At 47.4% G+C, this 24,485-nt stretch overlaps 1 protein-coding gene across 28 annotated transcripts in view; it reads left to right on the forward strand.

Annotated features, from left to right (window-relative positions):
• The window catches only part of nrxn1a (neurexin 1a), a 216,175-nt gene that overhangs the window by 187,142 nt on the left and 4,548 nt on the right, over positions 1-24,485 (forward strand). For 18 of the 28 annotated variants that reach the window (XM_036526873.1, XM_036526981.1, XM_036526921.1 and 15 more), the window contains one exon: positions 23,031-23,118. In XM_036526873.1, coding sequence (XP_036382766.1) covers positions 23,031-23,118 — 88 coding nt within the window. Of the gene's footprint in view, positions 1-9,727; positions 9,972-23,030; positions 23,119-24,485 lie in introns of those variants that run through there. The other 10 variants (XM_036526893.1, XM_036526938.1, XM_036527105.1 and 7 more) reach the window with 2 other exon arrangements.

Consider the following 24,485-nt stretch of genomic DNA (forward strand, 5'->3'; position numbering starts at 1 on the left):
GTTAAGAGTGGGACACGTCACTCTCTCAGTGTTTGTGTTGTGTTTGTTCACTGCTAAATTGGTTTAAGCTGCTTTCTGTTTTGTTTTTCTTTCTTTTAATAATGGGAGAATTATCTGACATCAGTGGACAAAGATGAGCAGAAGTCTACAATACAATACCCCGCCAACTGCAGCCTTGTAGCACAGACAAAGCACACGTCTCTCTCTGTGAGACACACACACACACACGCAGCGTTTGACTTCAGGGCTGTGTATTCAGCACCGGCCTCAAACTGATACACAGTATCAGAAAATAAAATTCTGACAATGCAAAGCCCCACAGCAGGGGGCTTTGTTTGGTATGTGTGTGTGTGTGTGTGTGTGTGTGTGTGTATACATGCATGTGTTGTGCAGCTTGTGTGATGCACATTCCCCCGGCCGTTTATGTGAGATGAGGGAAAAGGATGAAAAGGTGATGTGGGACAGACGGACAGACAGGCAGAGTTCCACAGACAGCCCATGGGTCACTCCAAACACAGGGTCCAAACGAGCCCTGGAGTTGAGGGAGGCTTTGTGATGTGACATTTCCCCTGAATCCGATGATGAGGTTTGATTGGGAGCGAGCTCTGTGTTCACTCATGCAAAAGAGGCCTCTGAACAATCAAATGCTCACTGAGCGGTCTGCAAGGACCCATCACGCATTTGGACCAAAGGGCAGGTCTGAGTTCAGACCACAAAGGTCACGAATTTCAGTTCTTTAAATTGGTCTGTTTCCTCTGGGCTGGCGAGGGCAGAGTGTTGTGTGTTTGTGTGGATGAGTCTCTTGTTATATCCACTAATGAATGAATGGCCTGGCGCACTTAACGCTAGCTAATTAACTAATGTTAAGTTGCTAGCTAGCAAGCAAGCAAACGCTGCTTAAGGTCAGAGGTCAATACCTCGGCTTGCAGTATGAATGTTAAAATTAGCTGTTTGTTTAGAAGAGGCATGATGAAGTTGTATTTGTTTGATAGCTAGCTAGCTAGCATAGTGCGTGAAAGCCAAATTAGCTAGCTAGCTAGCTACTTGCACATTCAGCTGAAAAGTACAAATACCACCTTACAAACACAAATCTAGCTAGCTAGCTACAATACAAAACAATAAACGTAACTAGCTAGCTACTATCACATTCCGCTGACATATACAAATATCCCCTTGCAAACAAACACAAAGCTAACTACAATTAAATAAAAAACAATGAATGTAGAAAGCTAGGTAGCTTGCTAGCTAGCTAATTTGGCTCAACTTTCATATTACTAATAGCTAGTTAGCTATCAAACTAATACAGCCTCATCACGTCTCTTCTAACCAAATAGTTAATTTTACCACAGACACTGCAAGCAACCTGTTGTGACAACTTTAGTACTGTAAGCTAGCTAGCTATTCTTGACCCGCCAAAGTTAGCAATACCAGTTGATAACAACGTATTACACGGTATTTTGCACATACAGACACCGTAGCAACATGTCCACAGATAGACGTTAGACAGTACTGTGTGTACGACTGATTTAATGAGACACAAATAAGACAGAAGTGCTAATAAACAGTATGATACTACAGCTTTCACTACAATTGCTGCCCAGAGCAGCCATCTTAGATTTTGAGGTCGGGGTTGGTGAGTCGGAAATCCGACTTCAGGGGGCGTTCCAGTTGAAATTTCCGACTGGGAACTTGGAAATTCCGACTTCCCAGTTCAAATGGAACGCAGCATTAGAACACATTGTTCCCAACGTCCTGATAAAATCAGCAGGGGTTTCCAAACACACCTAAATACAAAGGGAAAATGGTTTGTTCTCTTCCACCCCTTTCCCTGTTTGTTTAGCTGTCTGCGAATCGCAATGCAGGTTTCTGCATTTAAATTCCGGCCTCCAGATGCTTTACTTGCGAGAATGGGTTAAGCTGGGTTGAAAAATAGATTTTATTATGAAGTTGTAACCTGGGGTTGCAACCCCTGACCTTGCGTCTCGCTAAAGGAAACGATGGGGGCGGCTGTTCGCCCCCTCGCCCCCTCGCCCCCTCGCTGCATCCGGCCGCCCGTTATCCGCTCGTTATCCCTCCTCCCCTCGTTTAAAGATCCCGCTGGGTCACCGCGGCAGCTGGCGCTTGGTTACGAGGCCAAATGCTGCCCCTATCGCAGAGCCCAGGGGATGTATACTCCCCCACCCCCCAATCCCAAAAGGAAGCGTCTGGATTCACACAATCTGTTCCCCGTCCCTGAGGCCTAGCGGTGTTACATCAGAGACCGGCCCGCAGAAGTGCGAGGGCATTCTGCCTGTGCTCCTGCTGCATTTTTGGACAAGGCAGGGGATGAATTTGGGGGGGGGTAGATTGGTTTTTTCGAGGGGGGGGTTGGCGTGGATCTACATTTCACACTGGATGCGCGGATGGCGAGACAGAAGGAGGTGCCACTTGGGGGGGGAAGGGGGGGGGTCACGCCTCCCCAGATGTGACACAATGAGCGAGGGAGTCCAGGTTGAGGTGTGTAAATAGGAGGGGCAAGGCAAATTTGCCCAGCTGGGCATCTCGCCATCTTTGCCAGAGAGCAGGGGGAGGAGAGTCAAGCCTTTTCTCGCTCACTAATGGCTTTTTTCTTTTTTCTTTCCCCAGCCTCAGAGCATCAGAGCTCTCACCTCATGGGGTAGCCATTATGGTAGCACCCAATGCTGACCCGTGCTGTTCCCTTCATTTACTACCACTCTGTCTTTAGTATGAGGCACTCGCTCATGACTTCACTGTTAGATGTAGTATCAGTTTTCCATACGCAGTTCTGATTGATTCGATTGACTAAAATAGCTGTGACATGATACGGTTCATCGTTGCAAATGTGTTTTTATAGTGATCCTGGATCCTGCCTGATTCGGCCGCTCCTGCATATTCAACAACATCTCAGCAGGGGTCGCTGATTGAATAGCCTTATTTAGGGACAGTAAGCCAGTTACATTCCGTGTGCTTAAAAAAAGATGTGTTTGCAAACACTGTTTAGGGCACATCATAGCTGATTATCAGCTTTTTTGTAATGGCAAACAGCCACTGCTTGTTGATTGGGCAGGCAATTCACACTGCCTTTTTCAATTGCTCAGTTCTCATGCATATGTTACCTCAGCTGAGAGCAATGTCAGCACCAGGCCAGCCCCGGGGCCTGGCAGGCGGGGATAACGAGACCATTAGCATCCAGTGTCTGAAGGTGCTGAGGCTTTGTGCTGTGGGAGCCAGCGGAGGCGGGGGTACTGCGTGGCAGTGCCGGAATTGAAGTGCCAGTCTGGATAACGAGACTCACCACGTCGCTCCATTAGGCTTTAATGCGCCGCTGACACGTGAGACGGCCGTCGCGGGACGGGGGGCTGACTGTGCGCTTTGTGGAGCACTGCGGCTATGGCGGCATGTGCCCCTCTGTCCCAAAGCCCCCCGCCTTTTTGGCTCCCACCCAAATCAAGGCACACACACCTTGCTCTCTGATTCAGCTCATCATGTGTGCGAGATTTGACCCATCTGCCTCGCCGGAGCTGCAGACATGAGTAGTCGAGAGCAGAGAAGCGGAGGTGGGAGGATTGCAGATTGTGTCATCGATCAGATGCTGAGATGCTTTCAGAGTTTGTTCTGCTGACTCTTATTGACAGAGCAGGTAAAACCTTCCCTCAGGGCCTGAAGCCGCCGGCCTTTTAATGCTGATGATGCTTTTGAAACACTGAAATGCTACAGGAAGAGGAGGTAAGAGCAGGAGATACGCCGTTGTGTGGGTGGTTAATCTTGGATAACAGATCATTACACATGCATGTTGTAGTGAATTAAGCAAAGACAAAAAAAGATGTAGAGGGGTGACTAGTTGGCTTCTGGCCAGTAATGGCTGCAGGTGTACAGTGACCCAAGGAAGGCAGAGAGAGAGGGAGACAGGGTGACAAGAAACACATAGAAAGAGAAAGAAAGAGATGGCGAAAGGTAGGAGCGATGGAGGGAGAAAGCGGGCCTTTTCCCAGCGGGAGGCAAGGGCCAGCAGGACGCAGCGGGATCGTTCTGATGCGATGTCCCATTAAACCTCGGGCAAGAAATCGGCTGTTACCACAGCAACCCCCAGCATGGTCGGAGTTTGCCCGGTCAGTGCGATGGTCAGGCTATGCTGTTAACGCAACCAAGGTGCCGACACCTATTGAAACATGATGAGCCCAAATCTACATTAAACTGGGGTGACAGGAAAGGAACCACAGGCTGTGAGGGACAACAGCAGGCGATGCAGTGCAGGTGAGGCTGTACAGGTGAGATGGGTGAGGGTGACATGGTGCAGTATAGGTGTAATAGAATGGATACAGTTCTGTTCTCTTCTGCTGTAGGTCACTCTGGATAAGAGCGTCTGCTAAATGGATGCAATGTAATGTATAGTACAACTAAGAGGTGGGTCAGGTACATTTGTGATTGTACAGGCAAGGCAGGTGCCAGTGATATGGTACAGGTAACTAAAAGGTAAAGAGCAGGTGAGTCCTTCCCTGTTCAGCCATTGGCCCTGAGCTCAGGTTTGTGTCTCTCAGATGAGTGCTGTTTCCCCTCTTTCATTTTATAACCAGCCATCAGACTGATTTCAGTGCTCTCATTCATACTGATTCAAAGCTCTCAATAAGAGAAAGACACACAGACATAAAAATATGCCCTCACTGAGTCACACACATGCATGTGTGCACAGACACACTCGTACACACAAACATGTAGACACGCAAACAGACTCATTCACGCACAGAAACACAATCACCCCCACAAAAAAACAGACCTATTAAATATTCACAGTTACAATATCTGTTTCCTCTGGCACTTGTGACCCGATCCCCATAATTGAAAGGCAATTACTTTACAATGATACATTTCTTGAGTAGGTCAGTAGTTTGCCATCACCCCCTTTCTCTCGGCCTCAGAGAGCTCAAGGTGTGTTAGCGTTTGATTGGTCCCCGATGCTCCTGCCTTGCCGCTGTAATGAGCGGAATCCGTCATGCCTCCCAGGAGGGGGCAGTACCCCCGACACTCCCCCAAACCTAACCACTCCCCCATCTAATGCGGACAACAATCTAGAAAGATTAACCCCCCCCCCCCCCCAAAAAAAAACAATCATAAAAAAGTGGTTATGGATCATCGACCACTGTCAGGAGCCCTTTAGTTCTGTTTTCTCCAGTGTGAACTTCTGGGAAGAATAAAACTGTAAGCTGGGCAGGGATGATGGGGGGAAACAGCCTTAATGAAGCACCTCTCTGCTCACTCTAAATGGAGCCGAATCGATCGGTTTGCCCCTGGGGCTGTCTCTGCCAGGGGTCCTGCTGCTTTTCTGGGGCACGTCTGCATCGCATCAGCCTCCTCTGGTGAACCGGTGGGGGGGGGTGGAAACCAGAGCCGTCTCTGCCCTGGTCAGCTGGGTCGATGGGGCGAGAGAAAGACGACGCACCCTCTCCGCTCCAAGGTGTTTGATCATGAGGGCTGCTTCTCTGCTCAGGGAGAGGGAGCGATGTGAGCGAGCCGGTCAGGGAGTTCCAAAGGGTGGGTGTGCAGGACATTGAAACTGGGAACAGGGAGGGGAGGGGGCTACTTTTGTGAGAACGCATCCAGCCAATCAGAGCTATGTAGTGCAGGCACGCTCCGAGGTGCGGGGTGAGCGGGGATCTCTGAGGTTTAAGCCGTGTCTCCTGCTCCTTCACTTTTGTGTGATGTGTTTGCCGCGGACCCCTCAGACACTCTTAGTGGCATCCATGGACTTTTCATGCCACTTTATTGGGCGGCAGTGAGGTGCAGTAGTCAGGAGCCGGGGTCATAACTGAAAGGTTAACTGATAACTGATTCCTCGCTGGGGCACTGCTTCTGAACCCCTTAGGAAAAGTACTTAACCCAGAATTGCCTCAGTTAATATCCAGCTGTGTAAATGGATAACATGTACAAACTGTATCCTAAGAGCATCTCCAAAATGACTATAATGTAACATAAGATAGCATAACCTTTTGGCTGACATCTGGCTATTGATACTGCAGTATGGCCCATTGCAGGTGTCTGCACCTGGATCACCCCCCTCTGGATAATTGGGGTATGGCTGGTGTCAGGCACCTTGAGTGAAAGCTAGAGATGGGTCAGTCTTCACAGAACCCTGTAATGCCTTGGGCTACAGTGTGGTGTTAATCATTGCCTTACACAAACCAATCAAATGACACTGCTCACCATAGAAAAACACTGTAATTGGTTCATGGCAGCTCCACCCAATAATGAGGCTCACAGAGTTTCACTGTCCTCCCAAGCACAGGCAGTGAAGTATCAGTAAAATATCTTAATTCATGCATTCTAAACGTAGCATTACGAGACTACTGAGGATAAAGACTGATTTATGAAATAAAGTATGTCAGTTATCTGTGTGGACTCTTTAGAAGGCCATTGATTTTTATCACGTCGGTATATTTTAAAGTCCTCGGTAAGTGCCAGAGCCCAGCGTTGGCACATAAAGGAGCTGCAAGCTGCGTCTCATGCTCGGGAGGGCTGGCGTTCGTTACGCCGAACAGACTGCAGGAGCCGCAGTCGGCAGAGAGACCGTCACCAAGCCACCCGCGCGTGAATCGGCCTCGCCGCCAAGGCGGTCAAAGAGAACAATCTTCCCCATTTAAATAATGGTAGAGATCTCTCCGTAGCACAGTCCGCCGCCTGACTGGAGCGAATTCAAACGAGGATGCCGTTACCCTCATCCCTCAGAGGGAGGGCTGAGACAAGCTTGCTTCAGACACGGCTTCACAGTACATTCTACTGAACAGACCTGCCCTTGCTGTTTATCCGAGGACGGTCTGAAATATACAGTCTGCCAGTGACAAAAGACCAGACTCTTGGAGTGAAAGCTAATTTTTTCTCCTTCTTCCTCTTTTTTTGTCCTTTTTTCCTCTTTCCTTTTTTCTTGTTTGTTTTTCCACAGCACAGAAAAAAACATAAATAATTCTACAAATAATTTGATTTCCACAGGATGAAGCTGTGTGTTCCTCATAACATATAAACATACAAAACACCCATAACTATATTTATGAGCCCTGCATGTGGGTGACAGATGAAATGTTTAATATTTACGCTGGTAGAGATCTTTAATATTTAATATCTGCGTTAGATGTGGGTTCTCCTCTCTGGCGGGATTTGGAGGGTGGAGGGGCTTGGTGACTGACAGCCCCTCCCCATAGCTCGGCCCCAGCATTTCCGATGTTAGTCCCAGTGTCACTGTCACTGCATCCCTGTCACCATGTTAGCCACACATCACCGGCCAAACTAGCATAGCCACAATATTGTATCAAAATGTAAAAAAAAAAAATAAAAATTCTAATATAACACATGGAAATTTGTAGATCAATGTCAGTGTATGCAATCATGTCTCAATATATATCTTGGTATAAGTTATAGGCAGTTCAGTAATATGCATGTTGTAGTAGCTATTATTTAAAAAAATGATCTTATATCTACCAAATTCCAATACATGAAAGTGGTAAAATTTGATATATATTGTAATGCAGCTACTTTGTGACATAAATATTGATATATGCTCAAACTATGGCCCACATACTTTTCACATTAGTAGCGTTTGATTGTTTTTGTCCACATCCAAAGTTCGTCAGCAGCTAAGTGCTGGACGTTTGTGTAGGAGACTACTACAGAAGCCAATGCTGCTGGGAGAAAATATATGCACTAATTAGGGTCACACAGATTCTCACATATGCCACAAAATAGGTCACAGTGCTCCAATTGCTATAATTATGTTAATGTTATATAATATATATATATATATATATATATATATAATGTGATTTCTTTTTGTATAATCATTGATGTATTAGTCTGTATTCTGTATTCTATAAATGCTTCTCAGTCTCCCAAAAGCATGTAAAAGAAAACCCCAAAGAGAGAATTAAGATGAAATACATTCAAAAAGTCATGAAATTGTTTTTCCCTTAGTGTGTTTGCAGGGTAGTGTGGATTCTGTGTGGAGCTCTGCAGTGAACACCCTGCACCAACTTCATGTTCTGCTCATGGTGAAAGTTGTGTCTCTCGCTAACGCTAACTCAGTCCTCATGTCACCGCATTGCACCAGAGATAAATCCGCCTCTGCCCGTTGACACTCACAGTGCCACTCAGACTGATGCTCTTTCTACCCGGTGATATTTCTCTGTGTGTACGTGCGTGCCTGTGTGTGTGTGTGTGTGTGTGTGTGTGTGTGTGTGTAGCAGCAAAGGCAATTCTAGTGGTAACCCATGCTAATCTATTTGCATGTAAATTAGAGCTGGAATATTGCACTGAGATGTAGAGGGCTTCAAACAGGAGAGGGACAATATGAGGCAAATATATTAAGTTAAAACCTGTGCCAAATAATAACTTTAGTTCTCATGCACAGCCTCCGCAACATTCTGTGGCAGCAGGGTAATAGGTGCATTTCTTATCCTCAGGTTTCACAGGGTAATCACTCAGGTGTCCAGACCCCTGCCAGCCCGTTTGTCAGAGGGTAATGCAGTCCCGCAACTCAGTTTTTGCAGCATTTTGCCCTTCCTAATACTGCACTGCTGTCAATTTAACTTTATGTGATAATAACGGGGTGGTGGGGGCAGTGGGGTTCTTTGCCTTATGTTAGCAGTGTGGCTGGGATGGAAGTGGGGCTGGGGGGGTCAAAGTGGTGGCCTTTCTTGGTGCCGTGGGGGCTGGACTCTGAACCTTGCGGGGTGTTTTTTGGGGACCCGGCAGCGCGGTGGTGTTTCTCCTCAGAGATCGAAGCAAAGTCTGTGGTCCTGTCTGTCTGCCCCTCCCCACCCCCCGGCTCCCCCTGCAAAATATCCGGCACCTTAATAAAAATAATTAATAATTCACGGCGCTGGCGGCAGGCTGGTGCTGGGGCGCCGAGTTCCGCAGATAAATTGAGTCCCGTGTGGCGGCCATGTTCCCTCCCCTCCACTCCCCGCGCCGCCGAGAAACGGAAGAGAGAGAGCAGGGACTGTCCCCGCCCTCCACACGGCCCCCCCCCCCCCCCCCACGCCCGTCTGGACCGTCGGTAACTGTTTCCCCTTGCGGATCTCGGTACGCCATTTCGGGGAGGGGTTGGGAAAACTTGCTTTCCCAGGCGCAACACCCCCCCAGAAGGGCGGAAGGGGTGTAAATATTTCAAAAAAAGAAGAGAAAGTAGGGCAGACGCCCGCCATTTCGGCCCTCCTCTACCTCCCCGCGTACAGTCTGGAAAGGCGAAGTTGGTGTAATTACCGCCAGGCAGATTTAGCAGGGTTGCGCTCTGGGTATTCCGCCACGGGCCATCCCAGAGGAATAATCTTGGTGGAGCTCCCCCCTCCCCCCACGCAAACACACCACCACACCAAAAAAAATAATAATAATAAAATGAAAAATAAAAAACCCTCCTGCAGAGCTAGCTGCAACAACCCCCCAGCTCAGGGTTCAAAAATGCAAATGATTGGTTGGCAAGAGTCAGGTGATCCATAAAGACCTGCCTCTTCCTCTCTCTCTCTTTCTCTCTCTTTTTCTCTCCCTCTGTTTTTTCTTTCCTTTTCCTTCCCTTCCTCTCTCTCCCTCTTCCTATCATTTACACTCTCTCTGTCTCTCTCTCTCTCTGTCTCTCCCTCACTGTCTCCCTCCCTCTCACTCTCTCTCTTACTCTCTCTCCCTCTTACTCTCTCTCTCTCTCTCTCTCTCTCTCCCTCTCCCCTGCGTGCAAGAGGCACTGATAGGTTCAGCTGATGCGCAGGCAGTTTATCTGGCTCATCTCTTAGCCGGGGGTAGAGGAGTTCTCTCTCTTTTTTTTGCAGACACTATCGATTACATAGGATGAAGTGAATTTCCTCCTGCTGTCCTTGAGCTGTGACAGGAAGGGGGCCAGGACAAAAAAAAAGAGAGAGATAAGCACCTGACGTGAGAGGGGCAGACAGGGTAGCCAGGCAGCCATGGATTCAAGATGGCATTGTGCTTCGTCCCAGGTAGCTGATTTTTTTTTTACACGGTCTTTCAGAATGCGGCCATTGCAGCATGCAGTTTTGTTTTTTTTTTTCTCCACAGCTTGCATTTGTAGAAACAGAGTTTTGGCAGAGACAGAGAGAGAGAAAGAGAGAGGGAGAGAAAGAGAGAGAGGGAGAGAGCATGACAAGCAGCATTCTGATCATCTGCAGAAGTGTGTTGTTTTCTTAGTTTCCTTGGCATTCTGTAAGAGATGCAGCAGGGCTTTATCACGCTGGCATGCATGGCTTATGAGATGCAGTGCTGTAATGTCTGCAAGATGAAGCTCTTCTCATTTTTTTTTGTTTGATTGTTGTTTTTTTTATTCGCATGGCATGTAATTTTGCATCCTGATTTTTTTTTTTTTTTATGACTGTTTCTTTTTTATTCAGCTTTCCTTTCATATAGTAGCAGCGGTTGAATTTTTGATGACGGTAATAGATTTTTCTCAAAGGTTCCTTGTGTTTTGTGTGCTGAAATTGTAGAACTGTTATGTGTGAACGTGGATATGGGGTTAGACTTAAGCCGGTTGTGGGCTGTCTGGGGTTGGGGGTAGTGGGTCTTGGGAGGTGGGGGGGTGTGTGTGGGGGGTCATTGTGTGTATGATTCCATACCATATGCCCCACTTTCAGGAGTGAGTGCTAGTCCTCTCCCTCTGTCTTCCTGTCTCGGTTTGTCTCTCTTTCTGTATCTCTCTCTCTCTGTTTTTTTCCCTCGTTTCTCGTATTTGGCCATGTTTGTGCAATTGGTCCCCTGACCATGTGTCGAACAGACCCAGGGGGGCCCGATGGAGGGAAACAACAAATAAAGTGAGAGAAGGAGTGAGCCAGAGATGGAGAGAGAGAGAGACAGAGAAACAGAGAGAGAGAGAGAGAGAGAGAGAGGGAGATCAAGAAAGAGCCAGAGAGAGAGACAGAGAGGGAAAGGGAAATATAAGAGAAGGAGAGGGTTGAGTCCGTGGGCTGTTTTTGCAGGTGGATACACCTGAGGTTTCCTCAAAAGACACCTGGCTCCCGGCGCATTGGAACTGAGCCACAGGTGGGCAGGGCCAGCCAGTGAGAGCGATCATTAAACGAACCCCCCCACCCCATCCCACCGCCCCACCACCAGGCAGGAAATTGCTACAGAACACTCTTTGGTCTTCACATGCGGCATTTGGCATTTGGTTAAAGAAACGTTCCAACTAAAGCTGTGCCCATGATCACAGGTGCATTGTGGGATTCTTGCATGTCGAGAAGCAGTTCAGCGTTAACACAGAGCTCTGGGAGGGAGCTCATTGCCTTCGGCTCTGTTCGGAGACAGAGGTGTGGGTTATCAGTACCTTTTCCAGACACAGAGATGGGGGCATGCTCTCTCTGTCTTGTTTGTGTAAAGGTCGTTACGCATGGGACTGCATGGTTCCCACTGATCCTGTCCGCCGGCACAGATGACAACTGTTATTTATTCACCCGCCTGCATAACGTCCTGACCCAGGACTCCCCTTAGACAGCACACAGGTGAAACCAGTCAAGGGCAAAATGGCGCCTGCCCATGTGGGCACCGTCCCACACCTGCTAGTCTCAGCCTCTGCTACTTCCCCTTGGACAGAAAAAAATTATCTGTCGAGTTACTGTTATTGATATTTACAGAGTCATTGTTGTCGTTATCCATAGAGGCAATGTTAAAGGTATTTACATAGACATTGTTATTGGCATTTACAGGGTTACTGTTATTGTTATCTATAGTTACTGTTACTCTTATCTCAAGATTTATTGTTGTTGTTGTCTATTGAGTTACTGTTATTGGTATTTACAGGCTCCTTGTTATTGGTATTTACAGTTATTGTTATTGTTATCCAAAGAGGTACTGGTATAGGTATTTACATAGATATTGTTATTGGCATTTACAGGGTTACTGTTATTGCAATCTATAGAACTAGTTATTGCTATCTAACGAGTTACTGTTATTGTTATCTATTGATTTCCTGTTATTGGTATTACCAGTTATTGTTGTTATATTTCTGTGGGGTGACTGTTATTGGTATATACAGACCTACTTTTGTTGTTATCTGTAAAGTTATGGTTATTGTTATCTACAGAGTTACTGTTATTGATATTTACAGAGTTGCTGTTATTATCTGTAGAGTTATTGTTATCTACGGAGTTACTGTTATTGGTATTTACAGAGTTACTGTTATTGTCTATAGAGTTGATGTCAGGGCTGTGTCACGAGGCCTAGATGAAGAGAAAGGTGTAGGTGATGGAGACAGAAGGAGGGGGCAGTAAAGTGTGGTGCACACTCACACACTCACACATACTGCAGAGAGTACACACTCACACACTCACACATACTGCACAGAGTACACACTCACACACTCACACACTCACATATACTCCACAGAGTACACACTCACACTCACACATACTGCACAGAGTACACACTCACACATACTGCACAGAGTACACACTCACACATACTGCACAGAGTACACACTCACACACTCACACATACTGCACAGAGTACACACTCACACATACTGCACAGAGTACACACTCACACACTCACACATACTGCAGAGAGTACACACTCACACACACACACATACTGTACAGAGTACACACTCACACACTCACACATACTGCAGAGACTACACACTCACACACACACATACTGCACAGAGTACACACTCACACATACTGCACAGAGTACACACTCACACACTCACACATATTGCACAGAGTACACACTCACACATACTGCACAGAGTACACACTCACACATATTGCACAGAGTACACACTCACACATACTGCACAGAGTACACACTCACACACTCACACATACTGCAGAGAGTACACACTCACACACTCACACATACTGCACAGAGTACACACTCACACACACACACATACTGCAGAGAGTACACACTCACACATACTGCACAGAGTACACACTCACACACTCGCACATACTGCACAGAGTACACACACACACATACTGCAGAGAGTACACACTCACACATACTGCACAGAGTACACACTCACACACTCACACATACTGCACAGAGTACACACTCACACATACTGCAGAGAGTACACACTCACACACTCACACATACTGCACAGAGTACACACTCACACCTACCACACACAACAGGCAGACAGACACACACACACTCACACATACCACATACAAACACACAGAGTACTAGCTCACATATAAAGCACACAACAGACACACACACATACAGTATAGTGCAGACAGATACACAGAGTACACTCTCACACACTCGCACATATTGCACACAGACACAGAGTATACAATCAAACACTTACACATGCTACACACACACACACACACACACGTACGCGCAAACACAAACTCACTCCTCACGCACAAACACACACATACTGCGTGCACATACACACTCACACACATGCCAAACAAACCCCCCTGCTGTGGGGCTTTGCATTGTCAGAATTTTATTTTCTGATACTGTGTATCAGTTTGAGGCCGGTGCTGAATACACAGCCCTGAAGTCCACCCTGCGTGTGTGTGTGTGTGTCTCACAGAGAGAGACGTGTGCTTTGTCTGTGCTACAAGGCTGCAGTCGGCGGGGTGTTGTATTGTAGACTTCTGCTCATCTTTGTCCTCTTTTTTCCGAGCCTGTGCTGTTCATCTGAAAATGCTGCATTGCATCAGACTGCTTTTAGCCGCACTTTTCTCCAAACTCTTTCATATCCCAGCTCACCGCTGTGTGGGAAGAGAAAGTCAGAGTGTAACTCAAGGAAACGGTCCCTCATGAATAATCACATGCTAATTAATACTGCATGCACTTTAATAAAGCTGCACTCTTTGATGTTCCCTCTCTGCTTCTTGGAGGGGAAGAGAGGGGGGGGGGGGGGTGGGGAAAGACTTTGGGGTGTCAGAAAAAAAACTGAAATGAAAAAAAAAATAAAAGAGAAAAAGAAAAATCAATGCCCCTGCCGGCAGCTTCCCTCCTCCCCCCGGCTCGTGCGCTGACATCACCATGGCAACGAGAGCGTACCGTACAGCGTGTCACGGGGCTGATGACACGTCCGCTCCGTCTGCCAGTGGATGAGGCGCGGCATTTTCGGCAGGCGGAGGGGAGCGGGGCAAAGGGTTGTGTGATGCTCGTGACGCTCGTGACGCTCGTGATGTTGGCAGTCATCTGTCAGGAGTGCGCTGGCAATCCATTCACGCCAACAGGAGAATTTTAATGGTGGAAACATGGCTGCGCTCCTTAGGCCTGCCAGTTTTACTTCCCTGACTTTTCTCCTGCTGTCTTTTTAGCCAGCTCAGCACCGGGGTGGGAGCCCAGCTGTAGACTCACTGATCAACCCCCCAACCCACCCAGAGTCTTGGAGCTTGAGAGACATAATTCCTGTGTTTTGTGTTTGGGAGAAGTCTAAATGGCTCCCTTAAAGTGAGGTTAAATCATAAGGACTTCTGCAGTACCACCTATGGGAAAACACCAGCTGGAGGCCTGTCTGGCTGTCCACTCCTCTTTAGGGGTACCCAGTCTGGGTCGCTATGTTTGGACTGAGCTGAAACAAATGCAGTAGGGCCAGAAAGCAGTGCAGAGAAATTGATACTTCCAGGCATTTGGAAGGATCTGCAGAGCTAGTTCCACTAATTGTGTGTGTGTTTGTGTGTATGTGTGTGTGTGTGTGTGTGTGTGTGTGCATTGATTTTACATTCCAGCCAACATCCCTGGCTTAACTGGTCTGATTACCAAAGCAGTGCACCACATTACACTTGTGTTTTCCATTACGTTAGTCTTATTTTTTTATTGTCTTGTCCAGTGTGACTTATTTCGCATAACACACAGGGCACAAATATCTTAACATTTTGCAAGCGAAACATCACAGCTTAAGAGATACTAAAGTTGAGAGAACACTGAGTGAGTGATAGGGGAAATAAAGTAATTAAAATTAAACATAGGCACGCACACATACATACACAGGCAGTGCACACAGACATGTGATGTACACTCAAAGACACACATGCACACACACACATAGGCCGGTCTCTGTGCTCCGTGTCCCGTTAGCAGCAGAGTGGCTGATGGTGTCAGTGAGAGAGTGAGTGAAAGTAGTAAAGTACCGCAGAGCTTGCAGTCATCACCCCCCCCCCCCCCCCGTTGCCCCCCCCCCCCCCCTTGCCCCCCTGCCCCCCCCTCGCCCCCCTGCCCCCCCTCGGCCAGGGACTACACCACAGCTCACAGCCTGTACTGCTGTGCAGTAAGCCTCAATGCAGCATCACTGAGCAGCACTGAAGACCTGGGCCCAGCAGAGCGTTCAAACAACAGAGCTGGCCATCACTTTACATATTTATAATTTATAATTTAAAGATATTATATAGCACATTGACAGTCAGAGTAATTTCATCTCTGTGAATCGATGCTGAGACGTAGGTAGATCAGCTAGTGTTATCCATGCAATGAATCAAGGGTGTTACTGATTTTATTTTATGATTTTGCTTTTAGTTTAAACTTGAATCCCTGTCATGACCACACACTCTCTCTGTCTCTCTCTCGCACACACACACCTATCCACATACCCATACAGAAATGAAATATATTGTAATATACTGAGAAATGTGTTTTTCAGGTCAAGAATACATTGGAAATATAATTAAAATATATTAGTACAAATCAGAATGGCAATAATGTACATATTTTATGGACTTTTTGTATGGGTACAGACACAAACACACTCTTTACAAGAATTAAATTTCAAATCACTCACAAGAATATGTTACAGCACTGTAGTGGAAATACTGTTGTATGTAATCCTACAGCAAAGAATGTAAAAAACAGAGAAATGGCATTAGTTGGCAGGCTGTTAATTGGATTGTTTATGGTGTTTAGTTACATTAATTATGTGCATTAATGCCTGTGCCGCGTCCACATCATGGCGTAATGGAATTCTGGGGTGAGGAGGCGCAGCATGGCGAGAGATTTTTGGCATGGATCGGAAACAGAGAGTGCGGGGGCTGGGGGGGTAAGAAGAATGAGAACCGGAGCTCTGACAGACTGCCTTTTGCTCTCGCAGCCATCGGCTGGCCTCAGATCAGCTGGGAGGAATTTGATCCACTCGGCAGCTGTGACCCCGCCCTCTCTCTTGCTCCCATTAGCTGGCCTCAGATCAGCCTGGAGGCCCTCGGGGCGGCCCGGCTGCGGCCGTGCACTCACCCCTCCACGGAAACACATCGACCCACTTCTCCCCACCGCACTGACCCAGTTCCAGCAAGGGTGGTGGAGCTGACCCTGGCTGCGACGGCCGGGTCGCCACAGCGACTGAGCCTCACAAAGAGCTCGCAGGGTCGAGGTCATGATCCCAAAAAGCCCTAGTGGGCACTCGGGCAAAGTGCCCAGTTTCTGGGATGCCACACCCCCAACAGTCAGGCTTTTCCCATAGCAAAGCATTATAATTGACTCAAACCAGCGAGTCACTGGCAACACCAGCTAATTAAACCCCTTTGAGGGTTGCAGCACCATGGCTACCAGCAGCCTTTTGGTCTTTGTGGGAGAATCTCGGAGATGGTCCGTGTTCTGTCACAGCAATACTTTAAAGAGGGGACCAGGGCATACCCCATCTTAAGGTGGGGTCAGACGCTAACCTATGCCCCCCTGCATCCCCTTTTATAGGAAGTAAGATGTGTAGCTCTGCCCCCTCTGTGCCCCATCTCTCATTCTCCCCCTCCCCCCCACTGCCCCCCCCCCTTTCGGACGAATGGTTCAGTTGGCGAGAAGGCCCGATTAGCGTGGGCAATACCCCTCGGGGCTTTTCCGAGTGGGCGGAGCCGATGAAATCAATGCTGTAGCGACGGTCGACCTCAGACCGGTGGCGGAGCCCGAATCTGGCGGACAGCCTTCTTCACCGTGGGGGACTCGGTCAGGATTCGGGGGGGAAACCGGGAGTGCCGATCAGAGTGTGGCGGGGGTCCGCCAAGGGTTGGGCAGGCGAGGATCAGGAGAACCGGGGTGGATGAGGCGGTCGGTGCTTGTTCTTGATGCTGACCTTTGTGGAGAGGAGCGATCGCGGCTTTTCAGGAGGTTCTGGTCCTAACGTTGTGCTTTGAGCATCCTGAGGGGGCAGCTATGGCGTTCTTTTTCCCTCCCCCCACTATGGGCACACAGGCAAGCAGCATGCTACCTTACTAGACTACTCCTTCTGAGCGGTTCTGTGTGTGCGTGCGTGCGTGCGTGCGTGCATGCGTGTGTGCGTGTATGTGTGTGTGCGTGCTGCTGTCAGGGAAGCAGATATGACTTTCTTCTTCTCTTTTCGGTCTTTAATAAATGATGGCAGGTAAAAAAGCAGCTGCAAAGTAAGGGTGGAAATTTGTTTTCATCCTAAAAAAATCATTTATTTGCGTTTGCAGGTTGCAAGCTCTCATCTCCTCCATGAATAATATATGTACAGTATATACTTGTGAGAATGACCCTCCTCCTAAAGAAAATTACTTGTTTTTATTCATGAACTTTTCCTGGGTTTTCATGAATATCTTTATTTGAGTGTGTGCACGCATGTGTGTACATGTGTGTGTGCATGTGTGTGTATGTGTGTGTGTGTGCACGCATAAGTCTGTTTACCACTACTGAGAGCAAAAACAAAAACTGTGATATTTTATCCATTGCTGCACCTGTTTTCATTAATGTATGCATGTATGTGGTGCCCATTGTATCCAGGGCATTCTGAAGGGGGAGGGGTAAAAGAAACTGGGTAATACAGGTGAAGTTGAGGAGGTACAGATCAGGGGTACAGGTGAAACGGTGCTGGCATTTCAGTGAGGGTGGTCGGAGGGGGTCGGCCGGCCCCAGCAGGGTCCGTGTGAGCGGGATGCTTTAAAAGATCACTGCTAACAGAACCCCAGGCAGCTTTGAGAGAGACAGAGTGGAGGCGTCAGGGCGGAGACGGAGAGGCAGATATATACACGCTCCGGTGTGAGATCGATGTGACAGCCACGGCTGAGAAAGAAAGAAAGAAAAAGGGAGGAAAAAAAAAACATCTAATGCAGAACGCAGAGCCAGCAGGGCAGCGCACTCACTCTTCCGCTCTGATCAATCTTCACCGCTGTCCTTTAATCAAGCCCTCCGTCTTCTCTCTTTCGTCTTTTCTCTTTATTTCCCCTCTCTTGCTTCTTCATTCTCCCCTTCTCCCGCCCCCTCTCTCCCTCTCCCCCCTCTTGTAGAAGGCCTTGTCGTTGCTCAGAAGTTCCAGAATTCCCTGATCTGTGATAATTGGAGTCTTTCTGGGTTTGTTTTTTTTTCATGTTGTGATACCCTCTCCCGAGCTGGGTGCTCCGGGCCCCACAAACAGGGAGATTTGTCAGATGTCAGCCTCGGTTTCTCTCGTGCATTTACCACAATTAGCATTTAAAGCCTGAGCGGAGAGGAGAGCACTCGGGAAAATAACGCTGAGAGTCCGATGAGCGGACGGGTTCAGACAGGCGGGTAGGTGTTCAGATGCGTCCAACGTCTCCGCGAGCAGCGGCACAGATCCCACAGAATCACCGCACACATGCCACGGCCTTTGGTATCACCAAGCTGACGAGACGGGACTGCAATGGCGGCCAAAAAAAAAAAAAAACAAGGAGGAAAAGATCTGAAGCCCTCAGATGAATGCAGTTTGTGTTGCTTAGGCTTGGTGTAAAACAGGGAACACTCTGCCTCAGACTCCCTGACAATGAGGGGAAAAGCCCTGTGATGATGAAAGCGTTCCACCTCGACAATGGCGATCGTAAATGGCACATCCAAAAGATGTCCCTGCAGAAATGGTGGTCGTCGATATCTCCTCCTCTTTAGATTTGCTTTCGTTCATTTGGCAGATGCTGTTAATCTGAGCGGACTACAAAAAAAAGAAACAAGCATTCAGTACGCTTAGGTGTGTAGCTGTGTGGACACTGAATGATTACAGCCATTCTGTAAATGCAGTTACATTGTAGGAAATAGTAATACAAAGCAGCTTGACATTGGTAAGGGTTGGGGTTAGGGTTAGAGTAGGGGTTAGGGTGAGGATAAGCATTAAGATAAGGTTTAGGGTAATGGTTAGATTCAGAGTTAAGCAGAGTGCCCCCCCCCCCCATTTACAGAGATAATGTTTCAATCATTTTTTCCTCAGATGAGAGTTTCATGGGACAGTAGTGTACAAATCACTTTATTTTTCAGAAACGCTTGATTGCCACTCACTGTTGTCTCTCAAAAGACCGGTCGACAATGTTCTTAATGGGTGTTAAATTAAAGTTTGTGACATCAATTAAGCTGCTCATCACCAGTCATTCAAGCCACTAATTACCAGTGAATAAGTCGGTCTCATAAGGTGTGATTCATAATTTAAGGGGCAAAAAATGAAAGGCTGTGCTTGCTTCTTCAGTCAGGGCAGGGAGGGGGAGGGGGGCTGTTTTCGGAGAATCTCGCCCAGTTCTTTCTCTGTCAAGTCTTCTCCGTTAGCAATGCCTCCTTACCCAATCAGAAAAGAGTGAAAACCCATTTGCTACCGAAACCAGGTGAAAGTTAGAATGCTGACAGCAAGAATTTCCATCTATAGGGGGCTGTTTCAGGTGATTCTGAAGGCTGCACTATGTCAAGGTAGCTCACCACCTGATATAATGTGAAACACTCCCCCTGGAAACGAATAGGTCACTGTTTGGCTGAGAAAATGAGATGGAAAGTCCTGCGTTCTTGGCTGTTTTGTTCTCAGGTGAATTTCACGAATAGGTAATACCAGGTAATAGCGATAGCTAATGCCTGAGTTCACCTGACATACAGTTAGGGGTGAGTGTAGGGTTTGCACCATGTCCTTAAAAATGGGCAGGCTCAGGGGGTAAAGGCTCTCGTTCAGAGTTTGATCTTTCTACTGAGGCTGGGAGGATTGTGTCAGCCAGAGTACCCACATTATGACTTGCAGAGCACCTATAAGCTTGTCAGATGAAGTCAGTGGGGGTTGTGTCTACCTTCCATTGAGCACTTGCCCTCCTGTGATACACTATGAGATTTGTAGCCATTGGTTGCATGAGGGTGTATAGGAGTATTGCCTTGGTCATGGTTCAGTCCTTCTGCACATGTGCAAAGGGTATTATACGTGGGACAAGCTTGGTGTGCATACAACTGGAGATTCCAAAGTCAAGGTAAAATGTCGGGGGGGGGGGGGGGGGGGGGGGGGGGGGGATTATGACACAAGGTTGGATAACCACTGATCTGCAGCATTGAAATCACACTGATCTGAGGTACTGAAATCACACTGATCCGAGGTACTCAAATCACACTGATGTGTGGGAATTAAATCACCACATTCGTGTCAGAGCCACCCTGGGCTGTGAATCAGCCATGACTTGCAATTTTGCTCCAATGGTGTGCAAGAGAAAGAGCTGTGCCTGTAAACATCCACGCACACAGTTTGACAAGCACAGCCTGGGATGAGACACGCACCTTCAAAGCGCACATCCTACACTCTCTGCTGCATATTGCCTCTGTCATAATCACAAGGAGAACCCAAGTCTGTCATAACAAATCTGTCACATTTAACACTGATCCAGCACTGAAACGTCTTACTTTGTACTTGTTGTTGCTGTGAAAGGAGTATGAGTAGACTTGTTGAGAGGAGGTTGGGCTTGGTATGAGTCGCTATTGTTTTTAATTTGTTTATAAGGTGTTGTGAAAGGGCAGGTGGCACAAGTGCTGTTGTGCAGCTCTCCTTTGAACACCCTGTTTCTGTGTCCTGTTTCCTGCATTAGACACAGGTGAGAACTTCAGTGCGCTAATCGTTTATGTCTCTGAAAACTGACTATTGTGAGACCGCCTGAAAAGGTTGAGCTGAACTCAAATCACAAATGGCCACAAATGGCATCTTTGTTTTTTTTTTTTTTCTTTCCTTCAATTGTCAATTGGCTCTCACAAGTATCAGCTAGGCATCTAGGTACAGCAAATCATTCACCTCTGAATTGTGGGTAACCACCACAGAGAAAATCCTTCTGACTCTGTGTCTGGAGATCTGGGCGAGGTGATTGTTGTGCTAAAGCTATGAGAATATTTCATGAGAAAAACATAAGGAGGACATGACATGGTCAGTGTGGCAGAAGTCTCTGCAGCAAACAGGCGGTCAGATGGTGCAGTGGACACTTTGAAACATTTCCTACAGTTCAACAATTCAGTGTTAAAATGTGTCGTCATCTCAATATCTGATGAATATTTATAGAAAATGTGCTAAATATGTGTGTGTATGTGTGTCTGTGTGTGTGTGTGTGTGTGTGTGTGTGTGTGTGTGTGTGTGTGTGTGTGCATGTGTGCGTGCATGTGTGTATTGATATTTGGCCAACTTAATGCTTTGGTAACAACATTTGTCTATTGCCATGCCAATAAACCCTGATTTGAATTTAATTGAAAATGGACTTCAGGGAGAAATGAGAAAAAGAAAGAGAGCCCAGAGAGCTGCATTGAATTTGAGCTGCTACTTTATCAAAGGCATCTCAGGCAATCATTACATTTTAACAACACCATTTGACATCAGTTATGATTAAAGGCTGTTAATCCAAGCTGAATCCACACTCAACAACACAGTTATGACTCTCCGCATCCTTCCCAGCAAACAGAGAGAGAGAGAGAGAGGGAGAGAGAGAGAGAGAGAGAGAGAGAGAGTGGCAGAGAGTTATCAATTCCCTCTCACCCTCAGCATCTCCTGCCAGAGGAAAATTAAATACGTTTGCCAAGTGATGGGTACACTGCTCCAGAGACCATACACATCACCACCTTTGACCGACCAAATCACTCTAATGCCTCACACATAACTGCCTGCAACCACTAAAATTACACTAAAGCCTCACACATAACTGTCTGGTTGCACTATAATCATACTACTGCCTCACACATTACTGTCTGCAAGTGCTTAAACAACACTAAACCTCACACACGACTGTCTGCAACTGCTAAAATCACTCTACCACCTCATATTACTGTGTATAAACCCTAAAATCACACTACCACCTTATACATTGCTTTCTGTATCCACTGAAATCACACTACTGCCTCACACATTATTGTCTAAAACTGCTAAAATCACACTAAACCCTCACATATTACTGTCTGCAACTGCAAAAATCACTCTACCACCTCACACATAACTGTCTGGTACCGTTAAAATCATACTCCTGACTCACACATTTCTGAAGGGAGGAGAGAAGAGAGAGACTTTAAACACAAAGCACTCACAAACGTCAGAATTCAGTATCCATGCTGTCGCCACCTTCCCCTCCTTTGTTCAGCCAAGTGAATCTCTGCTTCGGGTTGGCTCCTTTTTTCCCCATTATCAGCTGTGAGACTATAAAGCTGAGAGCCCTTCTGTCTATTCACCTTTAGCCTTCGTGTGCTACAAATATAACAAGGTCTTGCTTTGTTGCCTCACATTGACTGTGAGAGATTAAAGGCCATTCTTGGTGTGGTCACTAGATGCTGTTTCCTGATTGTAGCCTCCTTCCTCCCTATCCTCCCAGGCTGTCCCACCCTGGGGGGACCAGGTGGCTGAGCGAGGCGTTAACAGGAAAGTTCATGCAGCTGCCTTTCCCCAACCCCAGGCCCTCAGGCTGTGAAACTGCACCCTGCCCAGCACCAGTGTTCGTATCGATCCTCCCTGCTTTTATCAAGGAAGATTAACCAATTGATCGTGCAATTAAAGTCCGCTGGAAGTTGTTGAGCTTTCATACAGGAACGCGTTTGTCTGGGGGGCTTGTTCTCTGGAAACTCTAAACTGCTTTTCAGGTTTCATTGGTTTTGAAATGCAAGCTGCTCACCTGGGGAGTGTGCTGCATGTGTGTCTGATTTGAGTGTGCATGTGTGTGTGTGTGTGTGTGTGTGTGTGTGTGTGTGTGTGTGTGTGTGTGTGTGTGGTGGCATAGACCGTTCCTCCATATTGCTGTGCTTCGGATCATCATGATGATGTTTCTCTTCTTTTTCTGCCTCCTTTGCTCTCTCTCCCTCTCTGTCTCTCTCTCTGTCTTTCCCTCTCCCTGTTCCCTCCTCCCTCTCTCTCGCTCTGTCCACCCCTGCAGCCCACAGACGACCTGCTGGTGGCTTCGGCAGAGTGTCCCACTGATGACGAGGACATTGATCCCTGTGAGACGAGCTCAGGTGGGTTAGGTTAGTCATCGCCTTTATTACTCCTTCTCTAAGTATGTGTTATGCTTTACTCTGTCTCTGAGTGTGTGTAATGCTGTACTCCTCTGAGTGTGTGTTTTACTCTGAGTGTAACACTCTAATACTGTAATGCTGTACTTTGCTACTTCTCTGAATGTGTTACACTGTAGTTTTCTCCTTTATGTTTATTACCCTTTACATCATTCCTTATCTGTGTTACACTCTGCTGTACTCCTTCTCTGTGTGTTACACTGTGTGTTTCTTTTTCACTGACTGTGTCTGTGTCTGTGTGTTAAAGCAGTCATAATACCTATAAATGCCTATAAACTGCCTTAGGCTTGTAGTCAGTTTTACAGCTCAGACCAATCCCCTCAAACCCATTTCAGCAAATCTGCATTTTTGCATAATTCATTCCACCTCTTCCACTCTTGTTGAGACTGCCATACTCAAAATGTTAAGCACATATAAACTCAAGATTCAAAGTTTGGGACAAACAGCATTAGACCAAACGCAGACTGTGGAGTTTCTGTGCAGCCGCTGAACTCATGAGCGCTCACCCCAGCCAGAGTGTGACTTTACGCAACGTTACAGCAGCGTTTATCAGAGGTTGTGAGAATGTTGTGCACCGACAGGGAGCACGCAGTCACCAGGCACAGCTACTGTACCTCAGGCTGTTCTGAGAAGTCTGGCGGAGTCTGGAGGGAACGGCTTCCTGACCCTTGTCCTTTCGGCAGCACGGCGGCACAACAATGGCAATTTCCCCTGCTCTCGTTTGCACCCTGCTGGCCTCCCTGCCATGACATGACCAAGCCCATGCCTCCCACCCCGAGCCCGCTCCACTGCCTCCCGGTGGAGTTCTCACACGCCGACATCTCAGAGGCAGCAGTGCATTGTGGGAAGATGAGAGGAGCCCACTGAGCTGGCAGGATCCACGCATTCCCGTCACCACATGGTGTCAGGGACATGGTCACCCCCAGGGCTGAGCTTGGGGGAGGTGCTGCAGCTGCCTGACAGCCAGTCATTGGCCGGTGAATTTCCAGCACTGTACTGAACAGCCAACATTTCGGCCAAGACTTGCGTTCACTTTCTCTGTCCTTCTCTCTCCCTCTCACTCAGTCTCATCCTCCCTTTACTTCTCCCTGTACAACTCTCTCTCTCTCTCTCTCTCTCTCTCTCTCTCGCCCCCTCTCTTCCTTTCTCCCTCTTGCCCTCTCTGTTTTCTCTTGTATTCACCCTCTCAGTTCTTTTCTTTTTAAATTCTTAAAACTCTAGCCGCCTCTCACAGCAGTGACATCAGCTGCTCTGGACCCTTGATGCTAATGTGGTTTGTCCGTTTGTGGTTTCGAGGCATGTGGCATGGTTACAGGGGA

Source organism: Megalops cyprinoides, chromosome 1 (assembly GCF_013368585.1).
Source record: "Megalops cyprinoides isolate fMegCyp1 chromosome 1, fMegCyp1.pri, whole genome shotgun sequence".
Lineage (NCBI taxonomy): Eukaryota > Metazoa > Chordata > Actinopteri > Elopiformes > Megalopidae > Megalops > Megalops cyprinoides.